This window comes from Rissa tridactyla, chromosome 5, assembly GCF_028500815.1.
Source record: "Rissa tridactyla isolate bRisTri1 chromosome 5, bRisTri1.patW.cur.20221130, whole genome shotgun sequence".
Classification (NCBI taxonomy): domain Eukaryota; kingdom Metazoa; phylum Chordata; class Aves; order Charadriiformes; family Laridae; genus Rissa; species Rissa tridactyla.
Window position 1 is genome coordinate 55,367,608 of NC_071470.1, and position 27,784 is coordinate 55,395,391.

The 27,784-nt window shown below is 39.0% G+C and overlaps 1 protein-coding gene across 4 annotated transcripts in view; it reads left to right on the plus strand.

Annotated features, from left to right (window-relative positions):
• Nucleotides 1–362: 362 nt before the first annotated feature.
• The window catches only part of NFKB1 (nuclear factor kappa B subunit 1), a 65,313-nt gene continuing 37,891 nt past the window's right edge, over nucleotides 363–27,784 (plus strand). For 2 of the 4 annotated variants that reach the window (XM_054203813.1, XM_054203817.1), the window contains exons 1-5: nucleotides 476–618; nucleotides 13,091–13,143; nucleotides 14,291–14,375; nucleotides 22,172–22,212; nucleotides 24,772–24,870. In XM_054203813.1, the coding sequence (XP_054059788.1) occupies nucleotides 13,099–13,143; nucleotides 14,291–14,375; nucleotides 22,172–22,212; nucleotides 24,772–24,870 (270 nt within the window). In that variant the 5' untranslated portion in view covers nucleotides 476–618; nucleotides 13,091–13,098. Of the gene's footprint in view, nucleotides 619–13,089; nucleotides 13,144–14,290; nucleotides 14,376–22,171; nucleotides 22,213–24,771; nucleotides 24,871–27,784 lie in introns of all 4 variants that reach the window. The other 2 variants (XM_054203816.1, XM_054203815.1) reach the window with 2 other exon arrangements.

The window sequence follows — 27,784 nt, forward strand, 5'->3', positions numbered from 1 at the left end:
CCCTGGCACAGGGACTTCGTCGCCGGCGGGCGGGTGGCAAGGCGCTTCCTCGGCTCCACGCTGCCCTGCTCGCTTCGCTTCTCCCTCCTCAGCCGCCCGGGGTGGGCTTCTCCTCAGCCCTGAGGCGGCGGGCGGCGCTGAGCCCCACAGGCGGCCGGTGGGGCTCGGAAGTGTACGGGCTCCTCCTCAACGGTCACCCGCGCCCCCTCAGCCCCTCTCAACGGCCGCCCGCTCCCCCTGAGCCCACCCCCCCCCCCCCCCCCCCGCAACGGCCTCCCGCCCCGCCCCGCCGTTTGCGCTGCCGGAGCGTCAGCGGGAATTTCCAGCCAGGAAGTGCGGCGGGCCGGGACGGAGCAGGCGGGGGCGGCGGCTAAGGCAGGCGGCGGCCGCCGCACAGGCCGGTGCCGCTCGGCTGCCCTTGCCAGCGGGCCCGCGGTGGGGCGGGCGGACGGGAGGGAGGGGGAAAGTCCGCGGGGAACTAGGGCGCGGGCGGCGCCGGCGGCGTCACGCTGGTTACATGGCGCGGCGCTGAGGGGACGCGCGACCGGGATCCGCGAGCAGCAGACGACCAGGACGACGAGGAGGAGACGCCGCCAGCCCTGCCCTGCCCTGCCCCGGGTGAGCCCCAGGCGGCCCCTGACCCGCCACTTTATTTCTCCCCTGCCCTTACCTCGGCGCCCGTTTGGCGCTGGCTGCGGCCCGATGTGGAGCGAGACCGGGGCGGGAGCGGCTGGGCGGCGGGGAAGCGCTGTGGAGAGCGTAGCGGCCCCCCGGAGGGCTCGGGGAGGGGAGGTTTACCGACGGGAAGCGTGTCCCCTGGGCCAGCCCTACGCGTGGCGCCGGGCAGCCGCTCGCCTGTGACCTCGGCCCGGGCGCGGAGCTCCCGCGGAAGGAAGCGCCGGGAGCGGTTGCGGAGGGGGAGGCGGGCAACCGGCGGCAGCGGCCGGCGCCCTGTGAAGGGGACTCGGGGGATTGCGGGGCTGCGTGTCGTGCCGGCGGGGGGGACCCGAGCAAGCGGACACCCCTTCTTCCCGGTGCGGCGTTTCTGAAAAGGGGCGATTGCCACCTCACTTTCCTTTCTGTTGCGGGCTTGAAAAATTGCCCTCTGTTAGTGCACAGACCGCCTCACGCCTCTTCGGTGATTTGGGTGTTTTTTTTAAAGCACGTAGTAGCCTTTTCTGCTAACGTGTTGTAGGAGTCCTGCCTAGCTGGGAAGGGGTGTCTGCAAAGGACTTTCAAATAAAGTGAGAAAGTTTGAAAGCCCAGCGCCTGCTGACCGTATCATGGGTGCGCGTAGGCGAAGGGGGTGCTGCTTTTTACGCCGTTGATTTGGAAGGTGACATGTATGTGCTTAACCTGAGACACAGCTCAGGGTGTCTGCCCTTGTGTAGCCGCCGGCTGGCCTTCAGAGAGCAGGCAGTTACCATGCGAACATAGGTTTGCTACTGGCAGCTTTTGGTGTCCTTGTCTTGGGTGGGGCTCGCTAAGTGTCACCAGTAGTACAGATAAAGGTTACTTTTCAAAGGTGGTAAATAGTGAGGTTTGTAAAGGCAATTTAGTAGTAAGCGATGGAGCTGAAGAGTTCTCTCCGTGACAAGGAATGTTATTAGACTGAGTGTTCTGTTACATTTGACCTTAAACCAAAGAATATTCAACTTTTCATCATTGCAATTGGTTGGTTTTGTTTTGTTTTGTTTTTTTTACTTACTGACACTATTGATAGTGACTTCGATAAAGAAGCACCTGTTGGCTTATTTTATGTGAACATAAAATGGAGTATTGTTTCTGAACCGTAGTACAGATGAGCTATGTTACTTGGCCGTTATCATAATGCACGGTACTGCTATGTAATTCCATTCAAATAAGTAAATTAGAGTGCCTGTAATCATTTGCAGACTAAGGCTTTATAGGCAAGGGATCATCTGCTGCATTTCAACTGCCTGTTTTAAAATCCTCAAAATCTTTGCTAAAGAATAATGTTTTAAAGGAAATACAGATTATTTTCTTAAAAAAATGGTTTTAAAGTGCAAATCATATTTCACGTTTTGTGCTTCAGAAGTCCTCTTGTCATTTATTCTGTTCGCAGAGAAAATAAGTACTAAGTGGATGAATTCTCTAACGTATCACCTTATTCCTTATGAGCTGTAAGGTGTTACATCACTGCTGTCAAGCTCACAGAACAGGGTTGAAAATATAGAACTTTGTTTTTTATTGACATCCAGTGTCTCTGTGCTATGTACTGTGAAGTATCAACTTTTGAAATAGTTTTTCAGTCAAAGCATTTGTATTCTCTCAGAAGAGAACGTAGCTGCCCGTTCTAGGAAAGCATTAAGCAAGATGTCATTCTAAGACGTCATCCTGTCTGCAGTCTTTTGTAATCTACAGAAATTACTACAATTTGAGAAAGCGAAAGAGGAAAAAGCAGCCTGTAACTATCCAGAGGCAGATCTTCTGTTCTGTAAACTTCCCTGGCTCAAGAATTTAACTGACAGTTATCTTGAAATATTATTGTCAATGTGGAGATTTCAAGGAAACTCAGTGCTGAAATATGTGCAAGATCTGTTAAATAATTTAATCTGAAATATTAAACAGAAGGGAAACAGCCTTTTTCTTTCCATCCCTTGTCTCCTTTTTATTTTTTTTTTAAAGAACATGTCAATCAGTGGTAAAGTCATCAAAAAATGGAATTATTTTCTCATGCAAGTAATGAATGCACTTTGAGTAGAGTTAAGGTTGTAAAACTGAAATGGCTTTGTATCACTGTGTGTCGTGTTCTGTGTTTTTAAAAAATAAAGTATATGCATATAAAAATGTATATCCATAAAAATAATCTATATTTATATGCATATTCAAAAATTTCCTGCTTAATTTATTGAAAACCAGCAATTTAATTGTTTCTCGGTTACTATGTATTTGAGTTGTAAAATCAATTTTAATAATAACTTTGAATTTACTTTTTTCATTGAGATGGCTTTATGTGAATTCGGTAATGGATACCTACAAATAAATATCACTGACACAAATTTGCTAATTAATAGATTTTTGAGTTTTCCTGGAACAATAGTCCCACTTTTCATTATTGCCTTTTTTCAAAATCTTCCCATGCCTCTCATGTATATACACAGACTCCAGAAATAAGTGCAGTTAGGAATTCACATTATCAGGCTTATCATTGCTAAGTCTGGAAGGACAGGAAGCAAGTTTGAAGGCCTATGAGGATGACTATGCTGACTAGAAAGTTCAGGTCTCCCTCAGTACTTAAATGCATCCGAAGTGAATGTTGTTTTGAAGTTGCAAAGATACAGTGAAAGACAATATATTTTTGGGTAACTTACAGCCGGCTTTCTGATGTAGGTAGTGATGAGAAAATTCTGTGGTCTTCAGAGGTTCTGGTTACTCTGTGTTTTCATAGGTCGCTTCAAAATGTACTCGCTAAAATCTTCTCACCTTTTGGTGCTGTAAATGTTTGCCAACTCTAAATTCCAAAGTATTAGTCTTAAAGAAAATTGTTACTCATTTCCCTAAGCAACCAATGAAAACTCTCAAGTTAGTTTAAAAAAATTTTTTTTAACATGTTGATAGCTCTTCTTTCATTCTCAGACACAAAATAACACAACGATTATAAAACAAAGAGGAGAAAATGTTTCAGGCAAATAATGAAAAAGAAATTCCTGGTCTTGGTCACTTTTAGCTCTGACACGGGTATTTTAGAAGTGGAAGTTTTAATTTGATGTCCTCTAAATAAGCTGTGAACCTTTTATGAAGTTCTACATTGATAAGATCATAATTACGTTGTCATTAACTGTGCCCTTAGGTCAGTCAGGCACTAAGTTTGCGTCTGATTTTGAGCATAGAGCTAATTCAGTGAGTCTTCTTCAGTACATTAATTCAAACGTATATATTTTGCTGAAGCACTGTTGACAGTTTCAGAAGTAAGGCATTAAAAGATGTTTCAAATTATGCTATTCTCAAGGTGAAATCCTTTGTTTAGGATTTAGATAGAGCTGACAGACCATGCATGGGGAGGAAGCTACTGTTGTTTCTATTAGCATTTTTTCCCTCTTTCAACTTTTATGTTCTTTTGAAAAGCAGTGCCAGATACATATTTTTCTTCATTTAAAATGCAGAATTAGCTAAACTGAAATACCTCTGTATTTCATTGCATCCTCCAAGCAAATTGTACTGGTGTCAACAGATCAAGAGCAAAGTAGGTCTGAGTTGTGTGGTGTTGGGGGTTTTTTGTTTGTTTTTTTGGTTTCTTTTAAAGATCACATTTCTATCCGTTTAAACACATACGGACAGATTTTAACACACAAATGAAGTAGAAACAAAGCAAGCAGATGGTTTTTGGGTCTCACTAGTCTAAATAGTTTTTGTTTTGTCATAGGTTACTGTAGAAAATTGAGGCTGCAGGAGTTTTACTATTTCTTTGTAAAAAACAAAAAATATAAGCCTTAGAAACCACTTTGCATCTGCAGATTTGAAATGTAGGGTATAACTACAACAGTGCTGGACTCAGTTCTACCTGTTTGGTTCCACTTACAGGTGTTGTTTAACTGACCATTTCTGTCACGTAACATTTTCAGTGGCGGTTAAAAACCAAAAGGATGACAAGAATCCCTTAGCTCACTTTTGTGATTGCATTGGCAACAGTCCTTGCTATTTTCTGAGCCCTCTTCTGCCACCGTTGTTCATGAAATGAGGGACTGTGTCTTCAGTAAGTCCCCAGAACCTGTGTGAAAGTATCTGGTGATACAGCAAACCTTATGTGAACTGGCCTTCTGGAATCTTGGGCTTGCTTATTACTTAGTTTCTCAGAAATGCTGTTCTCCCCACCCCCCATCCTCCCAGCAAAAGGAAAAGGTTTGCTGTTTAATATTGATGATTCATTAGATTTAAGGATTACGAAATGGCTATGCGTGGCTGTTTAAGTTAAAACTTGACTTTGATAAACAAGTTTGTATGAATTACAAACTATTTCTAGAGCACTCAGTGATTCTTTTTAATCTGTAGAAAAAAGCAACAGCATTTTAACATATTCAGGTTAGTTCAAGTAGCATTACCACCCCACATGGCTAAAATGAAATGTAGTTACCGGAGTTGTGTTGCTGTGTTGAACCTGAGTATTTTTACATATAATTAGAATTATACATATACCAGACTATGCTTGCCATAAACTTGAATATTATTTATTCCTTTGGTTTAAGTTGCTTTGAATGTGTTTTAACAAAAACATTCTAATTTTATTCTAGCAATATCCTGGAAAAACATATGTTCATATGTTTATGGCATCTTAGTGTTTCCTCTTGTTGTATTAGTTTACTACTTTGACGTTTGGGAAAGGAATAAAACACGTACACAAAAATTCTGTTTGTAAAGATACATAATAAAGCAACCATTCATGTAGGCCAGTTACTCTGCCAAGTGAATTTCCTCATTTTATGAATTTTTCTTCAAATTTAGTAGTTACCCGGTGTAATAAATTTGATTCTAGATTTCCTACAGTAATTCTGGACCCAACAGTTCTGATTCAGAGCATCACACTTCTGAAATCTCTTTAATACATGTGATTGATTTAATTTCCTAAATGTTTTGTAGTTTTTATATTGTGGGCCAATGATGCATCTGCTCCTGACTGAAAATGTTTGAAAACTGTAACTTAAATGGATTTTTAATTTTAAAAATACACAGCCAGAACTCCCAGGTCCCACCCAACAGGAAATAATAAGCAGACTTAATAACAAGAGGAGGCAATTTGTGTTGTTATATTAGAAAAACAAACAGTGTCATTTAGGGTTACGTAGTGTTATTGCAGCTGTAACAGTCAACAGATAAGAAAAAGTCTGCAGAGGAAAGTAGTATTTTTGATAAAAATGCCTCTCTGCACAAACCTTTTCTCACTTGTATACTGAAAAATTGTACTCAAATCTTTATTCAGAGATGACATGTCTGTGTAGCCACTGAAGGAAAGTTAAAAAAAAACAACCAAACAACAACAACAAAGCAAACAACTTCCGTATGATGCTTTTGTGGAAATTGAGCATTGTTGAGTTTTATACTGAGCATACAGTTTCCTTTAAAAAGCCCCCTGCCCCTGGTGTTGAAGTCATAGAAGGAAGAAGAAATATTAGTAAACCTTTAACATTTAAAGGGAAACTTCACATTTCAAGTCCGTTTCATTACTGAGTTAAAATCCCTTTAAAAAACCATAGTCGATAGGGCTCCTTGTCAACTTGAGCAAGTTAGCAATCACTTCTCTTGTTTTTTAAAATGCCTGGTCTTTCTTGTTTGTCCTTAAGAGATCTGTGCCAGTAATGTGAGTGGAAGTATGCATGATGTTCCCTTAATACTTTGGTTCTATTTACTTAATATATTTCAGAATACTATAGCTGTTTATCACCTCTTGTTTTGAATAATCCAAGGATTGGTTGTCTGTAGCAAATTTTTTCCTTTTATTTTAAAAAGGAAAATGTGTATGTGTATAGCTTCCATTTCCCTAGTTTTTCCAGACAGTGTTCATCTAAAAGATAAATGTTTGGTCCAGTCTTAACTTTTGCCAGAGGACTTCAGAAACAGTGTAATTTATTAAAGTGGATGCAATCAAAATAAGTAGTTGAGAACAATGTAAATAAAATAACCATGGGTAAAACCTTTTCTGTGTTAAGATTTTGCTTGATTAGTATTTGGGAAGGGGATGTCTCTCCCTCTCCAGAAAATTTTCTTCTGCAACAGCTTCATTCATGGCAACAGTAATGGAAGTACAAGGTGCTGGTAGCTGACAGCTGTTAGGAGTTCAGTTGTGTAGACCTGCTCTAAGCAGGTTTGGACAATATGTGTTTAAAATGCCAGCAACTGTTTGGAATCCTGCTTGTACAATGTTCCCACTGTTGTTACATTGCTTTTAACAAAAATGCATTGTATTTTTCTTATGAAAAGCATCTTTTATTCAGCCTTAAAAAATTAAAGTGGTTAGAAGGACGTACACAGCTCTAACTAAGGGCTGTCCATGTAGCTGCAGTAGGCTCATGACCCAACTTGTGTGTCCTCTGAAGCATCAGAAGACCTAAGCCTGTGTTTATGTATGGCCTGCTGTTTTGTGCAGAGGTAGAAAATAGCAGTACTCAGACCTCTTCTCTTTTTTTTTTTTTTTCTCTTTTTGTGCTTCTCTAAGAATATATTCTGCACCAAAGGCTTTTGCTCTAGAGCTGTACTTCCAGTATTTTGGAAAAAAATAACTGAGTTACAAGGGAAATGAAGTGCTGGATGAAGTTGAGAGGAGATGGCCAGAGCTAAGGTGAAAAGGTCAGGCATTGAAAGGGGTGGGCAGCATCCTGACTTTGAAGGCACTGCAGTGATGAAGGATTGAGACTAAACATCTTGGATGGGTATTTCTGTTCTGTCAGAGCAGCCTGCTCTGTCCGCTAGCCAAAATCATCTCAGCAGCTCTTGTCCTGCTTCCAGCCCTGACCCAGCAACACACAGCGTCTATTGCACAATACATTTCCCAGCATCTCCATTTGGGAAATGCTGATCTCTAAAACAATTCTCTCTATACAGGTATAGATTATGTTTTGCAAAGGATAGAAGAGTGAAGCTCAAGGATAGATAGTAAACAATACCAGGTATAACACATTGTAGAGAATGTACAGTACAACAGTTACAGTTTCTACCTCAGTATTTCATAGCTGCTACAGGATTTCAGAGAAGTGATGCTATTCCTAAAAACATAGTTCTCTGCAATCATATAGTCTGCCATGTTTTATAGCCTTGGTGTAGCAAAAATATACTTACAATATAATATATAAAACACAAACGTCTCTGCCTCTCTTTCATCCTTTTTCCTCTCTATTTTTAATAAGCAAAATAAACAGGCTAAGAGCATAATCACAGTGAATTTCATTACTTTAATTCAGTGTCCAGTTAAAGAAGTTTATTTTTAACAGGTAAGTTCCAATGAAAGCCAAGTTAAAGAGAAAAAACACTCTGCTAGAAAACTTGCAGGAAGAACTATGCTTTTAACATATCAAGTCAGCTAAAGCATAGTAGTTGAGTTTCTCATCTTGAGGCTTGCTTTCTAAATCCCAGCCTTGCAAGGAGAGAACAGGTTGATGTAAAATGTCTCATAGAGTAAGAGATGGATGTTATTCAACATAGAAATTTATATAAGCCATCAGGCTAATTCCAATTCACAAGTATAATGAACTCTGGGTAATAATGATCATGATTCACAAACATACATATCTTCAGTGTACCTTTTACAGAATATGCCTTAATTTCCATCCTGTTAATCTGATCTTTGCTATAACAAAACCTTCTTCCATAAAATATTAATCTGTTCTGAACTCGGTCTTTATACTGAACTAGTTAAAATACAATGGACAAGTTTTAGAAAAAATGAGCTGATACTTTGTATTTTAAAACACAACAGCAGATACACACCCTGATGCTAGTCTTTTGCATTAATTTTCTGAGGATATAATGGGCATCCTGTCACATCAGGTTTTATGCTTTAATTTTGTTTGGTTGGCTCAAACCAAAGTTTAAAGATGAGTGGCTGATAAGAGTTTCTACCAGGCATCACACTCTTGTAATCAGGCAGGGCTTTGTGGTGTAGAGCAGTTGGTGATACTGTTCATCTTTCATCTCTCCAAATTGTTTTTAAAAAATGGGTTTATATTCAAAGAACACAGATTAAAAGTAGGGACCTGCTTACCGTGTCTCTCTTTGAAGGTCTGGGAAAGGAAGCATGTGTCATGTGTTGTTTTGTTTTTCCTCTGGTCCTATATGAAATGTTAGCTTCATCAGTAAGCACACTGGTGCACTTTAAAACATGAATAGATAGGTTTGGGGTACCGTAGCTCAATTTATTTTTTTTTGGGGGGTGGGGGCGCGGTGTGCAGCAGGGATGTTAAACTATTTAGGGTAATATTCAAATTATTTTAGTTCCTGCTCGGAGGAATAAGAAGTCTTCCTAATTTGTTAGTATATATACTGTTCAGGTTTTTAGCTAGGCCAATGTGAGAACAAAGCTAAAAAGAAAAAGAATGAAGTTTAAAACTCTTAGTTTTTTAAAAGGCATGGAGCTTCTGGGTGAGATGTCTGTTAGTGTTTTCAGAAGTAACTGGACTATTCGTATCCAAATCAAATATTAAGTCTTGATTCCTCATAGATGATGCAATTTTCATCAGACTATGCTTGTCTGTAGAAAGGTAATAGGAAGAAGTCCCATTCCCTGTTTGTAGGTATGGGATTGGATACTGGTATCAAAGAGGAAAATGGTTTACCTCATTTTTAAAATCCAGGCTGGAAAGTTGAAGAGAAAGAGTGGAGGGAAGGATCTGGACTCCAAAAACTCAGAGGGTTAAAAAAAGTTGGTTAGAGAAACCTAACTTGGTTTTTAAGAGGTAGTTAGATACACTGGATGCTGGAAAACAGCAGGAGAGAGATCTGAAATCAAATGGTCGAGATAAACAGAAATGAGAAGTCTTGTTCCTGGATGAGAGCATTCCTAAATTAATTCTGTTGTTTCCATTTTAAATGCCTGATCCTTTTGAAGCTTTAAAACAAATATTCAGAATCCAATAAATGAACTCATGTTCTTCCAGCTGTGCCTACTTGTATATACAATTACAGTCCCTCAGTAGGCACGGATGTGTGGTTTTGGACAAATTTAGCTGTATTTTACGTTTTCCCATTGCACTAGGAGCTAAATTATGTTCCTTTACCTACCTTTGAATTTTCATAGTAAAAAGTACTGTGAGTTGAAATGTTCAGTTTCCTGTGCCCCATTAATCTGAAAGACTTCAGACGATCTCCAGGGTGGAGGCTGTGGTCTCCACAGTCAAATTGTTGACTGTGGTCTGCAGGTGTAGGGTTATTTTTTTATTGTAGATGTAAGTTTGCAGTACAGGTTGTGGGAATTGGAGATCATGTGGGAAGCAGGCATATGCAGTAATATGAACTTCCACAAAACAATTTTAATCCCAGTCATCTTCAGCTGAGAGAGAGGTGGGTGGTTTTGACTTGACTTCTGTAAGATGCATATAGCAGCAAATACAGCTTGTCTAAAAACATCTCTGCCCCAAAATACAGCTCATGTAAAGAAAGAATGAACAAAGCTACTCGTGGTAGATCTAATCTTGCCACTTAATGCATGTAGGAAAGGTGCTTAGAAACTCAAGCAATAAGGGAAAAAGCCAATTAAAAGTCATACATCTAATGCTGGAGTGTTTTTCTGCAAGTGTCTTTTTGGTTTTTAATCATGTTACTGACTCCCTGGATTTGCCCTAATTTTCTTGTAAGAAAAGGAAGTTTAGAGATTTTGTTAACTAAATAAATCCTAAGGAAACAAATTCTGTTTTGGAGGTAGGGCTCCTGGAACATTTTTGTCTTTTGTTTGGCTTTGAAAGAGGAGAAAATATATGAAACTGAGAGTGTTTTCAGTCATTTAGAGGGGTCATTCTAAACTGCTGGGTTAATTTTTGTCTAGGTCCTGAAAAAGCAATCAAGTGTCAGTTTACATACACAAAGGCATATGTTTGCACATCTAAATCATCATGTGTTTATAATAAACTGGTTTAGCATTCAAGCCAGAGAGAATGTCTTTAACCTCTCCCCCAAACACTGCAACTGAGTGTTGAACACAAAAGATCTCAAGTAAGAGACACCTGTGCTTTTGGTGTGAGAAAGGTTGTGTTTGATACCTGGTTAGAAATTCATTAGTACATACCTACAGCAATTGGGTATTATGTGGGTAGTTATCTTGCTGCCCCTGAGTGTAACGTTCCTCCTTAATGACTGCTGGTTTGTTCTCATGGCATTGTTCATTGTAGCAGCCAGAAAGCCCAGGAAGTGTTAACAGGTGCGAGAACTGCCCTTCTCCCACAGAGTTCTGCTGGACTGAGAGTGATGTAGTCTGAGAAACTAGAATAGGGCAAAGACAATAGAACATGCTGTTAAATTTGCCCTATTGGGCTTACAGAAAAAAGTTGTGAGATGCTTTGTTTTAAAGTTTTGTAAAGAAGTATACATTTAGCAAACAGGCAAGTGGGCAGATGCTATTCATATTAGCTCCTCAGAATCTTTTTTTTTTTCTGAACAAGCGTATTTATTGTGTTATCTGGGTACTTTAAGTATTTTTGAACACAATTTTGCATACATGACTCAGGAAAGAGTAAGTGATTAAATATGAGAGATCACAAAACAAGACTTTTAGAACCAGTTTTAATTCTGTTTATGCAGAAGAAATCTGGCATTTGCACTCACAGTTCCCTAATCAGTGTGCATCAGCAGGGTGGGTAATTTCTGATGCTTCCTAAAAAATGTTGGCTGTTGAGGTCTTCAGATTGTTTTGTGTAATGTCTACACATTTAACTGGGAAGTGTTTGCCAAAAACTAAATTACAGTTATTTCAGTGATTTCAGTAACTTGACAATTGGTGATGAGGGTTATATTCTTTCTGTGGAATGAAATGTCAAATAAAAACATCTTCGTAAAGTTTATTGTATGCTGAAGGTTCTGTTATGCCTTGTATGCTGTCTTTTTTCCATAAAGATTCGTAATAACAATAGCAAATTATTGATGAAAATAATGCTATGCAGAATGTGCCTGTGCGATAATGTGATTGACTCATATTATTTATTGCTGAAACCCTGATGTATTAGGTTAAAAAGTCCATCATGGGCAGCTTTTGATAGCTGTTACTCATTTTTGGCTGAAATCTTATGACTGTTTATTTGATATTTGCCCAAATACTACAAATAAATATTACCCAGTAAGTATTTTTCTCTACAATTGAATTACAAACAGGTGGGTACTTTTATTTTTCTAAGTTAAAGAGTAATTTTGTCCTCATGGACCTTTTTCCTGGAAGTCATCTGGGTATTAAGTGTCTCGTATTTCTCAATTTTAAATTTTCTTTCACTTTCTGTTTGTGTGGGATATGTTGTCTTTGGAGCTTGTTAACGAGCTGAGTTGAGCCTCCATCAAAGTGAATACCTGAGTATTCCAATTTTCTTTTTGATATTTGCCTCTCTAGTTCCTGTGGAAGGTACATAGTGACTCAGTTTTTCTTTACTGGTTTACTGATCACTTGCCACTCTCTTTCATAGGGCAGTAGGTTTTCACAGTTTGCTTTGCTGGAAAACATGGCTCATGTTTGTTGTGGTGGAATATGAGGGCCAGTGACTTGTTTCTATTTTCTATTAGTTATTAACCTTATTTAAAGTGTCTGCTTGCATGCAGACATGAGTCTCTTGAAATAGTCACTACAGTTATTTTTAGATGTTCGCTGGAAAGCCTTTTTTAGCAAGATCAACAGAAGTGAAATTGTAATTCTTTCAATAACATCTACATGAAAGGGAATGATACTAGTCTTTTATAATAGTCATAATAAATTCCTAAGAAAATTTCCAGGCTCTGCTACAGCCCTAGCAAAACTAAGCCAGGGTAAACTTTCCCAGTGTCCAGCATTTACATGTAGACCTGTGAGAAGAGGGTTAGGTATGTTGTACATTCATAATTGTCATTGTCAGCACTGAGTTGTTGTGGGTGCCACGCACTTGTGAACTTCTGGAAATAAAGGTGTCAGAAATTAGTCAATGTTTGACTCCTGTTTTTATTTAAAGAAACAAATACTGGATGTTCTTTCTCAGGCATTTTTATGTTGCATTTGGTAATACTTCACAAGAAAACCATTAGGGTTCATTCATGAAAAAGACTCAGAAATCTTTTTGTTGTATAAAAATGCAGAGTCCTGCTTTTGCTAAACTATGGTAATGATTTTGCCTAAACTCTAATGGAAGAATAGTCAGAGCAAAGAGAGAAACAAATTAATTCCTGATTTTAATAAATTTTGACTTCAGGACTTTGACTGTAATTTTTAGTTGCTTGGGAGCAGGCAATGGAAAATCCTAGCTGTAGCCTATCCTGTCCTTAGCCTGCCCCTTGCAAATACTACGGAATTTTAAGAATATTTTAGAAATCATTAACATTATGAGTAAAATAGGAAGGGTCAGAGATTTTTTTTCAAGTTTCTCTATTGCTGTACATTGAAAGAAATGAGAGTTCTGATCATGTTTTTGTGTTTCAGGACTTAAAATGGCAGGAGAAGATTCCTATATTATGGGAGTGTCTGATCCCCAAGTAAGTAGATTTGTGTATTTTCAATACACCTGTATTCTCTCCTAGCTCTCTGTTTTGGCTTCCTCTCATGTTGTCCTGTCATTTCCTAGGCTTAACAACGTGGACATATAAAAGCATTATAGCTATTGGCAGAAATCAGGTTTGGGGAAATCTAGGGTGTTCTTTTTTCTCTAACGTGTTTTTTATGTGACCTGTAAAGTGCCTTGCCACTGATGAGATGGCAGAAATGAAAAAGAAAGCTAGGCCTGCTAGAAGAAGCAATTAGAAAAATACTCATTTTTACGCCCTGTCTGCATGTGACACTTGCTCTGAAACGTATTCTGTAATAGACATTGGACTTTATCTGAAAATAAAACCCCTGATGCCCTAAAAGGTCCCTTGGTATCATTTTTTTGTGAAATTTGCATTGGCATTGATGGCTAAAATGCTCCTTCACTCACACAGGTCAGTTGTCCTGACTCTTCAGAAGCTCTTCCTGATCTCATTAAGTCATTGCGTGATTCATTTGAATAGTGAGAATGGTGCTTGAGCGAAAAGTTTGAGTGAAGAATAGATCATTTCTACTCACCTTAATTTCCAAAAAGAAATTATTTTTTCCTTTATGCTTGCTCCACTTTGAAAGGAGATAGATTTATACATGACAACAATTACAGTGACTTAAGACATGTCTGTTCAAAAAAAAAAAAAAAAAGAACTTCAACTTGAGTATACTGTTTTCTTGCATTAGGGCTTGTAAATATATTTACATAAGGAATGTAGTCTGGTGGGGTTTAATCACAGAAGTGAAAACAAAAACTTACAGGTTCTCAGCAAGGCCTTGGGTAGGACATCTACGGTCAGATTTTCACAATTTACCGTAAAAGCTCTTTTGAAAATAGTTGTTAGCACATGTAAGCAAAATGTGTGCTTGGAAACTGTGCTGAACTCAGGGCAGTCTCATGATACTGATGAAACTTGGTCAGTACTATCAGCTTTGCTTGCACTGCCGTTGCCAGCAAAAATAAAATAGATACAGAATGTTTACGTACTGCACCAGGGTGTTAGCAGTCTCAATATTTGCAGAGAACTTTGAAGTTCTTTGCTGATAGATGCTTTATGAAATTATGTATATGTGTAATAATGAAGAGTATATTTTCTTTCAATATAGATGTTTGCAATGGAGCAGTTCATGGGAATGAATGCATTATTTAACAATACAAATTACATCACTTCAGACTTACCACTACGAACAGGTAGGAACTGTTCATTGCTATTTGATTGTGCTATTGTCCTGTTGTTTCTTCCAGTTTGGTTTTTTATGAAGTTCTTTTCAGGGGCTTTTTGTTTAGACTCTTGTATTTCATAATACTAGATCCCAAAGTTGTCAACTAGACTTTTTTTACACCTTACACATCTCTTTCTTATCCTCCTGAAACTTTCAACAGTGAGGCAAATCTGTTTTTCCTTTGGCTTGAACAGAAACTGAAAGTTTCAATTAGTTAAATGGTTTGAGTTACCAAAGAGGTTTGAGGGACCTGTTTTTATAAATTATTTTGTATTTTTTTCTAAATTTGCATCTTCAGTGACCTACGTGTTTGTATTGCCAGTTTGCAGACTGCAACATGTACCTCTTTTTTTTTTTTTTTTTTTTTCTAATTTTGAACAGTGTTTCGTTTGTTGTAATAATTCTTAAGGTACTTGTTTTTCACTAATAAAATGTGGAGTATGTTCAACTTCCTGTATCACTTGAACCTGTTTCTCCTTCTCGGTGACTTCTCTGTTTCCTGTAAAGGGGCAGTCTGATATTAAAAGTACCTGAAAATTTCCTGAATAATAACCCTAGTTTGAAAGTTCAGAGTCAAATTTTGCAACCAACTGCTGAAAATAAGCAAATAGTATTCTGCAAAGATCTGATATGTGGTTCTTACAGTATGGTTCCAGCACAGGAATATCAAATAGAAGTGTGTTATATCTCAGACAGTATTAACTGGTTGATCAACGTTGGTCTGGTTTTACTTATTAAATTTCTTTATGGGTATTACTTCTTGCATGAATTTGGAAAACTCTCCTGCTTAGTTTATTAGAATAGCTAATACGAAAGGAGGAAGGAAGTAAAAATTTATTTAAGCATATGAGGTTTTTCTCAATACATGTCTCCAATATAGTTATTAATGTCTTTTAAAATGACAACTTTCTGTTGTTGATCTGTTTGACTCTTGTATCAGGATGTAGCTGGTATCTTTTGTATTGCAGACTGCTTTCTTTTGTTGAAAATGCAAATCACTTTTGTTTGCATTATTTGATATGCTTGACAGCAGTGAAGGTGTGAAGGGTAAAATGAAATAAGCAATTAACTTTTTACTTCACAGGTAAAATTCCACCCTAAAGTAACAAGAAATGCTGATTGAAAAATAAAAATTGAGGCATGCTTCCTGTTTCAGTGTTTCCTGGTTTGAACCATACTTCAGTTTTCTTGATTGAATAGTAGCGAGGAAGGGTTAAGAAACACATATGGTTCAGATAATTTTGTTTCAAGATAAAATGTTCTGATGAGTAAAGCTCTTGACAAATATGGACAAGCATCCAACAAATTAATGTTGCAATCATTTGTTTGTAGTGTGTTTTTATTAAGGCAGATAAAATTGTTCGGTAAAATTCATCTGTGTAGGATTAAAGGGCTTCTGCATTGTATACCAAGAGGTTTTTTAACTGTTCTCTCAGAGTTTCTGTGGAACAAATAAGGTTATTGGAATTTTGATTTCCCCATAATGATCTCTCTTACACGTACATTTTAAGCTTACTCTGTACTCCTTGTGCCAGACTTGTTTCATACAAATTATTCAGATATATAAAACTGATTTTCAGGTATCTATGTCCTGTCTAAACTAGAAAACAGCTGTTTCTAAAACTGGGGGGGAAGTAAAGAATTCACTGAGTTCTGCAGTCATAGAAAAATTAACTGGACTAAGTCTAGCTCTATCCTTAATTCGCAAAATTGCTTAAGAAAAGGCCTTTTTTTTAGTGGCACTGGTCTTGTCTACTGCTGCACTGTAGGTGGCAAGTTCCCTGTGTACAAAATGGGATTTAATAAAGGATCATGGATTTCAGATTATCACAAACAAGAAAATTAATCATAAGTTTTAGGAAAGACTGATCATTTCAATAGCATCCGATGGTACTATAATGGTTTGTTTCTTGAGTAGTACCACTATAATGCTTATTTTCTCCCCTGCTTGAAACTATGTTGTGCCATTACTATGGACTAGCTCTTCAGTTGTAAGGTAATATAATAATTTATATATTATGCTTTAGCTGTTTACAAGGAGGAACTAATTATTTCTTTCTACACAGCAAGGCTGGTTAAAAAAATCATGTGTGATTTTCCAAAAGTACTTCCAGGTGAGGTATGGAGAGGGTGAAATAAAGTGTCTTAAAAAGGATTTTTCTCTAGGACAGTTGGATGATTTAAACAGAAAGAACTGAAGGCATTAATTGTTCCTCGTGATTTGATGTGGTGCCTACATCTTTCAATCTGAGCATTCATAAACACACAATGTCAGACTTATCACATTGGCAGGCAGGTTTAATGTGTAACTGTGGATTGCTGTATCATGCCAGCGTAGTTGAATCAACAAATAGCTGGGGAATTTGGGGACTTTCTGATTATAGATGTTCTGCTGTTATGTTAATATTTACAGTAATGGTAGAAAACCTTTGAGATGTTGGGACAAGGATTTTCTCAATGAGGTTATCAGTGCTCAAGTGTCTTTGCTCACTTCTTTTTCTATCTTACGTATGTTAGTTTTAAGTAAAAAATTTGGCTTGGTTATTTTGTCTCTAAAGCTGTAGTAGATAATTACGTGGTTCAAATTCTACATTTACATCTAAATCTAGAAAGAGAAGTAGTCTCTGTGTGCCTTGAGTGACAAAAGGACGTATCTGTAGCAAGTGCCAAAACAGCGCAAACTGCAGGACTGAGCTGTGTGTTTAAAACACCGCCAACAGCAAAGGCAGTATGTCATGAAGTCAGCCTCTTCTTTGGCTTGCTGGGAAGTATCTTGCCTTTAAGAGTTCAGTACTAATCCTCAGTGGCATTGGGGGTGGAGGGAGCGTTATCCATGGCATATATTTAAGCAGTGTAAAAGCAGATACGCATCAGTGTGATGCTCACTGTGTAGCCGAGGGACAAAGTGATGCCTCTAAATTGGAGAGAACATGGGCAGAGCTCTGAGCAAAGCATTTTATAATTTTGTGTTAGAGACGGTTTTTGGAACTGATTAATTGTTTTGGGTTTTAGGGGCTCTAGTCTAACTAGCTGTTGGCATTAAGGTGTTGTGGTTTTAAGCCTGTAAAGTGGAAGCAGGGCCATCAGCAGCTGGAGAGTATTGCCTGGAGGCTGCTAAAATTACAGTTTTCTGGTATTTCTTTAACCTCCTCTGCCTTTCTGATTGATTAACCTCCTCTGTGATGCTTGCTGTTGAGAAATTAGAAGGGCATAGAGGGAAAATGAAGGCACTTATAAAAAACTTTATTTCGTATTTTTTCAGAGAGGGATAATGTTAGAGATTCAAGGAAGTCTGGCCATCACCAAAAATTAGATGAGTGTTCGTTTTCCCTGTCCCATAGCAGTGGCAAAGCATGAGCAGACCTGCATGCTGCTTCTGATGTTTTTTCTAGATCTTCTGTGCTTGTATTTTGACAAATGAACTGAGGGGAGAGAGAGGTTAAGCAAACCCATGTGCTGCTTGCTTTAAACATCATGCTTTGAACATTGCAGAGCTGAGATGCAAGGGAGTGTTCCTGTGCGGGTGAATCCCTCAGGGGGAGGACATACAAATGCTACAATAAACCTTTCAGGAAGGATAAGACACTAGATTTAGAGTCTGAGCTTTTAGCAGCAAGGTACCACTACCGGGAGGGACACAAGAGGGTTTGTGTTGGATTTAACAGTCAAAACCTAGAGGCTACGAGTGTTTTCATCCACACTCAGGGAGCAAAACAGCACATGGTTACAAGGGTGAGAGGCCTGCTCTGAGGTACCCACTAACAGACAGGAGGTGAGGGGTGGGGACTTGACCACAGCTGGTTGCAGGTTAAATTGAGTGGCTTCAGGTACTAGGTAAGCTGTTAGATAAAGGACCACACTAGTCCTACGGTGCTGCCTGGCTTGCAGGGATATCCCACCAACCTCACAGACCCCTTTTTTCTTTACTTTGCTATGGTGGGAAGAAGGAATAAAGAGGGAGCCTAAGATGGGTGCTCCTTCGGGAAGTGTGTGCGCAGGGTGAGGCCTGTCAAGAAGAAGAAAGAATGTAAGTGATGGGAGTGTCAAGATGCAGGAGGGCCTCTGACTCAGGCAGGAAGGAAAATGAAGAAATGTAGCAGTTGAAGAAGACGTGGGGAAGTGGGACTGTGACTCAGGCTGGAGGAGAGGCAGTGGGATGTGAGTCGGTCTGTGGCAACCGAGGCGAGAAGACAGAAAAGGAAGCACTGAAGCATACTCAGGATGTGGCGTCCTGCACCAAACCCCCTCCAGGCTGGAGGACTGCATGTTTTAGTTGCAATTCTTAGCCCTCCCGACTGCAGCAGAGCCAGGCAAATCGTGAGGAGTGCTCATGTCAAAACTTGGCTCTTGGCAACCATGAGAGTCATCCCTGTGTAGAGGCCAGCTCCATGACTGTATGCCGCTTCGGCTTCTCTGTAGGGCAAAAGTGGAACTTAAGCTATGCATTAAGTAGTGTTCCTTCGTGTGGTTGATTAACACTTTAAAGGGGGTTGCTCATTAAACAAGAACTTGAAGCAAGCAACGTTCCAGCCTAGAACAGAGGTGCAAAAAATCATCACAAATCTCATCACTATTAGTTCCTCTTACAAGGTGTACGTTTTCAAGTTCCTGCTGTCTGTTTAGACCATATATGCCTACTACTAGAAATGAAATATTAGAAACTTCCCTGTGCAAAGGACTAAACATTTTTTTTTTTTTTTTTCCCCCCACGGGAAAGGATGAGAGAGAGAAAGAAGGAACTACACATAGCCAACAGGCTGTCTATCTAATGTACTTCTGGAAGGTATTCAGAATTTAATGAAGACAGCTGTATGAGACCTTTAACTGACTAAAATCCTTTTTATAGTCAAAATAACATGGTACTTATGCTTGGAAGTTACCTTGACTATTGCTGCTTTATTTTTAAATAGCGTTTCAGATGTAATCAAGTGTCTTGTGTTAGAGTGCCTTCTATATACTGTTACTTGGATCTGGTTCAGGTGCTATACCAGAGAATTACTTAGCCATTGTTAAAAAGAAAAATATTTATTCATAAAACTCAAAGGTTAAAATAAGACCTCACAAAACTTTGTTTTAAATACATTGGTATATGATTTCTATAATTTGGATTAATGATAACAGGCATCTAATTTGCCTTTGTACATTTACACTGTACCTTTTTTGCACTTTTCTAGTATTAGCATGTAAGATATTTTTGGCTTTTTCTATCAGTATATTCGTATGCATTTTATAAGCTTTTTTCCAAGGGGGCATAAGAACCACAGTCCTAAGTTTTTAATTTTCCTGAGTTTTCACAAGTGCCATGCAAGGTAAAACCATTTCAGTGGTACAAAGAATTCCCCTTGAGCTTTGCAATATGCGTATTGATATATAGATATATTGATATAGCATATATCCCTCTCTTAGGAGTTTGAATTTCTTTATGCTGAGGAAAAGTTGGAACCTGAGTCTGCTGCGTCCTGGGGGACTGCTGCAGCCACTTACCTGTTGGATAAGAGTGCTTCCTTCTCTGGCTAATGTTTAAGAGAAAGCAGTAGTATTTAATGCTGATACTGACCCAACGTATATGCCTTGAAAATGAATTCCTAAGTGGAGAACAGCCAAAGAACAATTACTTGGCAGGTCCTGCCCCGGAGGCTTGGTTGAAAGTTGAACTACACAGTTGTATTTTAGGTGCGTTACTTCTGCCAGTGCCTAGAAGATGGAAGGCTTCTGAATTGTTAAAGTATAAAATTTTAGATGCCTAAAGCATGAGGAGGGTTAGAGGTCTGTGAACAGAGGTCTTAAATTTAAGTGCCAATATAATGCTTAAGCCCAACTCGACTCATCTTGAGTCTGTGTTACAGACAAAAACTGAAACATAAAACCACACCAAAGCTAAATATTACTCTACATCTTTTAAAGTTTCTAAAGTCCAAACTGCTTTTCTTGCTTTCTAAAGTAAGCTGATGTATCTTGAGGCAATTGTTTTACATGACTTCAAGATTTTAATTGTAGCACTGTTTATTTTTTCACAGGAAGAGTGTTGGACTTTGGAAATAAATTATCTTTGTATGTGGAATTGTTGTGACCAGCATTTGCAATATAACTTCGGCATGAAGCTAATCCAGTTGTTGAGTCAGCTAACTTCAACAGCAAAATACTAGTTCCATCTATTAGCATATTTATCAAAACTTTCATTTTGAGAGGCCTGTTCAGTTAAGACTTGTGCTGACTAAAGACATGAAGGTCTCTTTTATTAAAGTGAAATTGTATTGAGGAGCTGAGAAGGATGCATGTGGTCATACAATGAAGTATAAATTAATGAATCCTCTGCCATTTTTAATTATCGGTGAACATTAGGCTTATTGGCAAATTAAAGTCGATGCAAGTATGTAGTTCTGTGCTGAAGCCAGATACTACCTAGTTGAGGTAGCTGGATGGCATGGTACTTGCAGATGGTGCAGTTATTTGGAGGCAGATTGCACCTGGATGTTGGCAGGGCATGGTATGCTTTATATGCTTGCAGGCTCCGTCACATAGCTGTGGCTTGTCTGCTTTGGAGGTTTCACATGTCCCAGTGAGCTTGGTTGATTCCTTGGCATGAATACCTTTTAATAGAGTATAAGTGATGATACATAATTCCAACTGGAATATAGCTGGTAAAATATTGTGTAGGTATTCACAGTGAAGCTGTCATTTGGGATCTGCTTCCATAACAATTGAATTTTTAGCATTGAAATAAGGATCTTCTTCTCTGGTTAAAAAGAGGCAGGAAACTGTATTTTAAGAGGTATTTCACAGCCATTCACCTAGAGAGCTTTCCTTCTTGATGCAAATAATCTAAACGATCAGAGTTGGAGCTAAGCTTTGATCAGGTGATGAATTCTTAACTCTCGTGGCCCAGAGTTCTCATTGGATTTAGGGCCTGCTCAAGGGCTATTTAAACTGGTGAATTTGGAATGAGGTTTATGGTATGAAGTTAGCCACTGTTCAGGGAGTGGTGCAAGACTGGAAGTTGTTTAAGGAAGCCTTCTTTGAAAGACACAAATAGAATTTTAGTAGAACGTAATCCTATGTATGGGCATCATGCTCAAAGTTGGATCACATTGTAGAGTCTACATCTGTGGTCAAATAGAGTGTGTTCAGTGTTTTTTAGAGGCACAGCAGAATAGTATATTTAAAAGTGTTTCTGAAATTATTGAAAGAATGTAAATTGTTTAGTCTCCTCAAGTCCAGGTTGTTTTTTTTTAAAGCAATTCTGACTGTTAGGACATGTTGAGACAGCTTAAATTCCTCCTGTATTCCCATACCTCAGAGCTTCCCATTGGCTGTCTCTAGACTTTCAAAAGCACCTATTCAGTAGGAAGCCCTAAGGCCAAAAGCTTGTGAGCATACTCTTTAGAGCCCAAGGGGCTTAAATACAAAAGTTAACCTTAGCTCAGGAAGGCCAGGCTGCTTGTCAGTGGCAAGGGGGGGATCCTGTTCTTAACTCACCCTTTTGATTCTTACCTGAGTGATCAGAGTTGCCCATTTAGGCCCTCTGAGCTAAAATTAACTTTTTTTGAGTTAATCCTTCCCTTCTTACTCCACTGGTCTTGGGAATGTTGGAAATGACAGATTGCCAAGTGATTAAATTATTTATTAAAATTTAACTTCTGAAGATGCTTAGGTGCTTTCAAAAATTGTATCTCTAGACATTCAAGGACATCAATTTTACCCCTGGAAAATACATGTCATTCTAAGAGAAATATGATTTCTATTATGACTTTTCTTTTATGTTAGCAGATGGACCATATCTTCAAATCATAGAACAGCCAAAACAGGTAAGAACACTGCATTTTGAAAATCTTTAAGGTAACTATGTCAGTATATTCTTCTTTGAATAAAATTATGACTTAAGATGAGAAAAAAAGAATATTGAAGAGGTTCAACTCTCATAACAAATGTGGTACTTAACTATGAGTAGTCTTTCCTGTCACTTTTGTAGTTAAATTGTTTCCTGTTTTGTTCTGTTTTCATCTTTGTGTCTCTCTGGAAGTGTCAGAAGACCAAAAAAAACCAAACCTGAGTGTGTTAAGAAAATGTCTTGTTAAGTATTATAGACTCTTCATCTTAGAAGTGACTCTTACAGTACCCCAGTATTTTGAAATGTAAATTATTAGACAAAACATGGAAGATTTTTAGAATTTGTTTCACGTTTCTTGAAATAGATGAAAGAAAAAATAGAAACATTTCATTCTGTTCCCAAGTTACAGAAACTTTTGACTTGTGCTTTGTCATCGTAAAGAAATTCTGTTGTCCTTTGAGATTCCTTTTGTCACAGTTGCCTGTTTTGAATAACCTTAGAAAAATGAAGATAAATACTTGAATGTAACTCTTTTGTGACTGTGTAGCAAATGCTTACGCTTCTCTGATAGTATGAAAGTCATCCCAGTGTGCTGGATAGTTTTCATGCAACTGATGTACAAATAATTGCTGGGTCAAGATTGCCCTGAAGTATGCCAGGGTGTTGTTCCCTTTTGGCTGGTGGCATCAGCAATTACAAGTATTCCTCCTGAAGCTATTACAGCTTAAGGAGACCCTTTTTCTGCCTCTCTCAATCAGTTGCATAAAATCCTACCTTATGGAGCTGTTAAGTAGACAGGGGGAGAGGGTGACTAAAAGCTGTCCCATCCTCCTTTTGGTCTTCTGCAGAAGCATGGTGCAATCCAGTCTTCCTGGTAGGAGGCAGTAGAGAACATTTTTTTTCAGCCACACACCAAAGACGTTTTTGTGCTTGAGTATCCCTCCAGGAATAGGGACACTTCATGATCACAGGTGAAGCAGCAGTGTATTGTGAACTCTTGGAAGAATACACTGCTTCTTCCTTGTTGTGTCTTTGAATGGTGGAGCCTACAGTGTGCAGTACCTAAGGAGAAGCCATTTTTTGCATGGATGACTTCTCAGCAAACAGCTCATGTAGTGGAGTACCCATGGGGCAAGTTGGGCGATGGCTTATAACAGGGTGATGAGGGTGATCTATCAGCAGAGTGCTGTGCTTGTGACCATTTTTGGAGCAAAGAGACAGCTGGGGAAAGTAACACTATGTGTGAAAACATAGCTAGGATAGTAAGGGCAATAGACTGGGGAAGACCACACAGATGACTGCTGGATCTATTGGATCAAAGGCAGAGAGGTGAAAGAAGACTTGGTCATCTCATGGTGTCGTGACTGCAGAGGTTGCTTTGCGTTTTGGGCAACTTGAGTTCATTTACAGTACAGCCTGTCACTCAGTTCACTGTAGGAAGGCAAAAACATGCTTATGGATGAGTTACGTTGTCTGGTCAGTATCTGAATAAAAGTCAGATCTTTACATTTGCCTGGGAAACAAGTTCTTAAACTGAAAAGGCTTTATCGAGACAGGTATTGAAGCTAATGATTACAGAGTAATTTTGAACTGCATTGTTCACTGTCAGCTAATACAGACTTTGAATTCAGAGTTGTCTCCTATTAGAAAGAAGTTGAATGATTCTTGATGGGGGATACAACACTAACTGATGCTGTTGGGACAGTTACTGGGAGCCTTATATGAGATGGAGATTTTGCTGGAAATTGCAGGACTGGGAAATAGATCTGAAAGTATTCAAAGTTGGTGGCCACATGAAATAATATAGTTAAGTAGAGGTAGAGCTACCAAATACATTTTCTTACGAGTTGTATTTTTTGGCCTTATAGATTACCCTGTGAACCAAAGGGTATGTTACTTTCTGTAAATAAAAATGGAATAAATGGACAGTTGTACTCTAGAGTGGTTGCTAATATGCTGCAGTTCCCTAAGGTATATTCAGACATCTATTTATGTAGCTGAGGTGAAAACCCAGCCACTCAAATCTCCTGAAGCTTTTGGGCTGTTGCTGGACTCCACTTGGAGATACAGCTTTCACACGCTCTTCCCAGAAGGAAGAAGCATTTCTGCTTCATCCCTGTTCTATTCTTTATGATGCTTTGGACTTCCTTGATTATTATTGGCTTCCATTCTCTCTACCTAGCAGCAATCATGGGAGAGAATATATGCTCTTGCATTCTCTATCTTTTAATTTTTATTTTGTTTTGAGGGTATAAATAGATCTCTGCTTCAAAATATCTTCAATTACTGAAAGAAAAATTTCAGGTTGCTGCTGTGTGTAAGAGTGAGAATAGAACAGTTTCTCCAGGGCTACAGTTCAGTGGTGCTTCATTAACCAGCACTCAGGCAGCATTTCAGGAGTGAACAGTTGTAACTTTTCTGTTTGTGGGTTGTGTTTGGGCAAGTCTTGCTTGTATGTGTGTGTGTGTGCTTTTTTTTTTTTTTTTTAGTTTTGTTTCTAAACAGCTTTCAAGTTTCTTTTCCTTTATTTCCACAGAGGGGTTTTCGTTTCCGATACGTGTGCGAAGGGCCTTCGCATGGTGGACTTCCTGGTGCTTCTAGTGAAAAGAACAAAAAATCATACCCTCAGGTCAAAGTAAGTACATAAATCATTAATTTTGCAACCTGAATGCAATTGTCATATGTGTGTGTATATGACCTTACTGCGTATCAACATAAATTTGTAATAAATTACTCAAGACTGACTGCATTTCAATCCCAACTTATAAAATGTAATTGTTTTTGAGAAGGAAGGTGTCTTCAGATTTGTGGAGTTATTTTGGCACTGTATTTGTCTGCCAGCGGTTGAGCAGTAAGCTTTCCTGTACCTACCACCTCACTGCCGTCATGCAGACTAATAGAGCTCTTCCTTAAGGTGCAGTTTTAGCGTAAAGCGAGGCCTGAGCTGCTCAATTACTCCAACTCTAGCATACTGCAAAGCATGAGTCTGGTTAGTTATTCCGCTTCACTCTAAGATCCTATTTATCAAGTTTTCCTTCTTTTCCTGTTCACGTTACTCCTTATTTAATATCTCTAGGGCACTCAGTTCTTAAGGACATAATTCCTTTAAAGGCAACGGAAAAATTATTGTTTTAATAGGAGCAGCGTTATATTAGGAGCAGGATTTCGCCGAACATTTTTTTGGGACTTTTTTCCCCTGGAAAAAATTCAAGGATGTTAATTAAAGAACATTCTGTGCTAGCGCAATATGAAGATTATAACAGTGGTGATTAATCACTGTAGGATTAGAGAACTGTCTTTGCCTATGGTTCTTGCAGAAAAGATACGCTGTGTCTTTTCGTTACTTTTTAACTTCATGAAAGTCTTAGTCTTGGTATTGCATTACCTCTTTGAAATATCACAGTAGAGATTGTCTCATGAGGAGCCGGGTTAATGTATTTTATACTCTCTGCTTTATGGGGAGAGAAGGGGAGGGAAGAGTCGCAAGCAGTCGGCCTCTGTCTTGGTGTGTGCCACTCCTCAGCTTTCTCTGCAGTACGTGTGTAGTTCTTCCACGGTTCTTGAGAAAGGCTGGAATTTGGAACAGTTGCATCTCCATAATGAATCAGTGTGAGCATGACTCAATGGAAAATAATCAGCATTGGCTGAGATAGCCTAGGGTGTTAGTCTTGCAAATTGAGAAGAGGCTGGGAAAGCTGATTTCATATAGCCTTGCAAAACTCCTATGAAAATTTACTAGCCCAGGCAAAGGATCTACTTGCTTTTCCCTTTCCTATTGGGGCGGTAATGATGAACCAGTGAATGAAATTTCACTGGTATGTTCAGATATAAAATAATTTACCTCAGTTGAGCCAGATCTTTGAATTCCAATCCAATCTGTATTGATAATAACACAAATGATACTTTGTAAAGGTGTGATGCGTCGCACAATAGCATGAAAAGCAGATACGCAGTGAGGAGTTATATAGAAAATGGAATTTCTCTGTGAGTAATCTAGAAAGCAAAATGTTCTTTGGCTTTCCATCAAACCTTCTGTTTTCATTGATCATCAGATTTTAATTTCATCTAAAGCTTACACACACACACACGTGTCCCTTCCCCTCCCTCTCTCGCGTCCTACTGTGTGCATCTGGGTTTTTTCTAGTACAAATCCCCACATGGCAACACCTGCTGGGAGAGGCTGGCAAGGGAACACAACAAGTAAATTCCTCAAGGCCATTGCTTGTTAGTGCCTGTTCTTGATTCAAGTGATGCCAGTAAAGACAGAAGTGTTTCACACCTTTTCCTGTAAGCCTCTTCTGTGTTTTGTCAAAGGGTGCTCACCTTGTCATAACTGAGGTGAGCACAATTGAAGATTGCTGGTTTTTGTTGCGTTGGGGTTTTTTTGTTTTGGGTTTTTTGTTTGGTTTTTGTTTGTTTGGGTTTTTTTTACTCTTGTGCCAAGGTTTTCACCATAAAACCTCCATTGGTTGATCACAGTGCTGTGAAAGGACAGTAGTGTGAGCTTTGGCTGTACTGTAAAAAGGAGGTTTTGTGACAGATCTTTAAACCTTGGTCATGGTGTGGTCAGTGCAGCTCACATTGGGATCTCTCTTCTGCTTGGCCAACTCTGCACAGAAAGCTGATGTAATTTACCAGTAGCTGCCATGGGACATCCTGAAAATAGACATCTTCAGTGCACAAAAAAACATTGCAGTCGCCCTACTCCCTTTTCTTAGGCCAAAAGAAAACACATTTATTTTATATGACCTCTTGCACAATGTGAACTGTTCAACTTCACCCTTTTATTTTTCCCTCACTAACTTGTGGCTGAGCTGGAACACATCAAGATGTATCTTTCATTTAAAGGTTGGAGTGCTGAAGGCTTCACTATGTCTCTAAGCAAGATGTTTTGGTAGTTAATTACATATTTAACTACCTCCTGTATGGTATATTAGGAGATGGTGTAGGTCAGGAGTTAGTGTAGCAGTTCTGCAATGCCTGTCTTCACACTTAAGACAAATTTGCACTGGCCAGCAAGGTGGAATTGATTGAAAACCTCTTCTGACAGCACAGTTGTGACAAGTGGTGTCTAGGTAACAGTAGTAACACAACGCTGGAAATGTTTACTATCTAGAACAGTTGAAATCAAAGCTTCTGAGCTGCTGTTTCATCATTAGCTTTTTGTCCAGGGGAAGAAACGATCAATAGTATAAGAAGAAAGAATAAAACTGGATTGTCTAATGTTATCACTGACTTACTTAACTAGCTAAATTTTTTATTCATAATTTGCTTTTTTTTATGTATTTGAAAAATTGTGAGAAAACTTGCACTGAAAATTTCCACTGGCCTTCTTACACATTTACTATGTCTGTCCTGATCTTGCATACTGATGTTAGTGTAGGCATATTCATGTTTTACACTAAAGTACTTGATCCAGTTTTGGGTGTGAAAAGAATTTGCTGAAAATAGCGGTGTGAAGGAAATGTCCTGAATTTTCATCTCCTTGGGGGCAAATCTACGTGGGTGGCTGCAAACTCAAGTTGCCTGTTCTTTGTGAGCTGGATGTA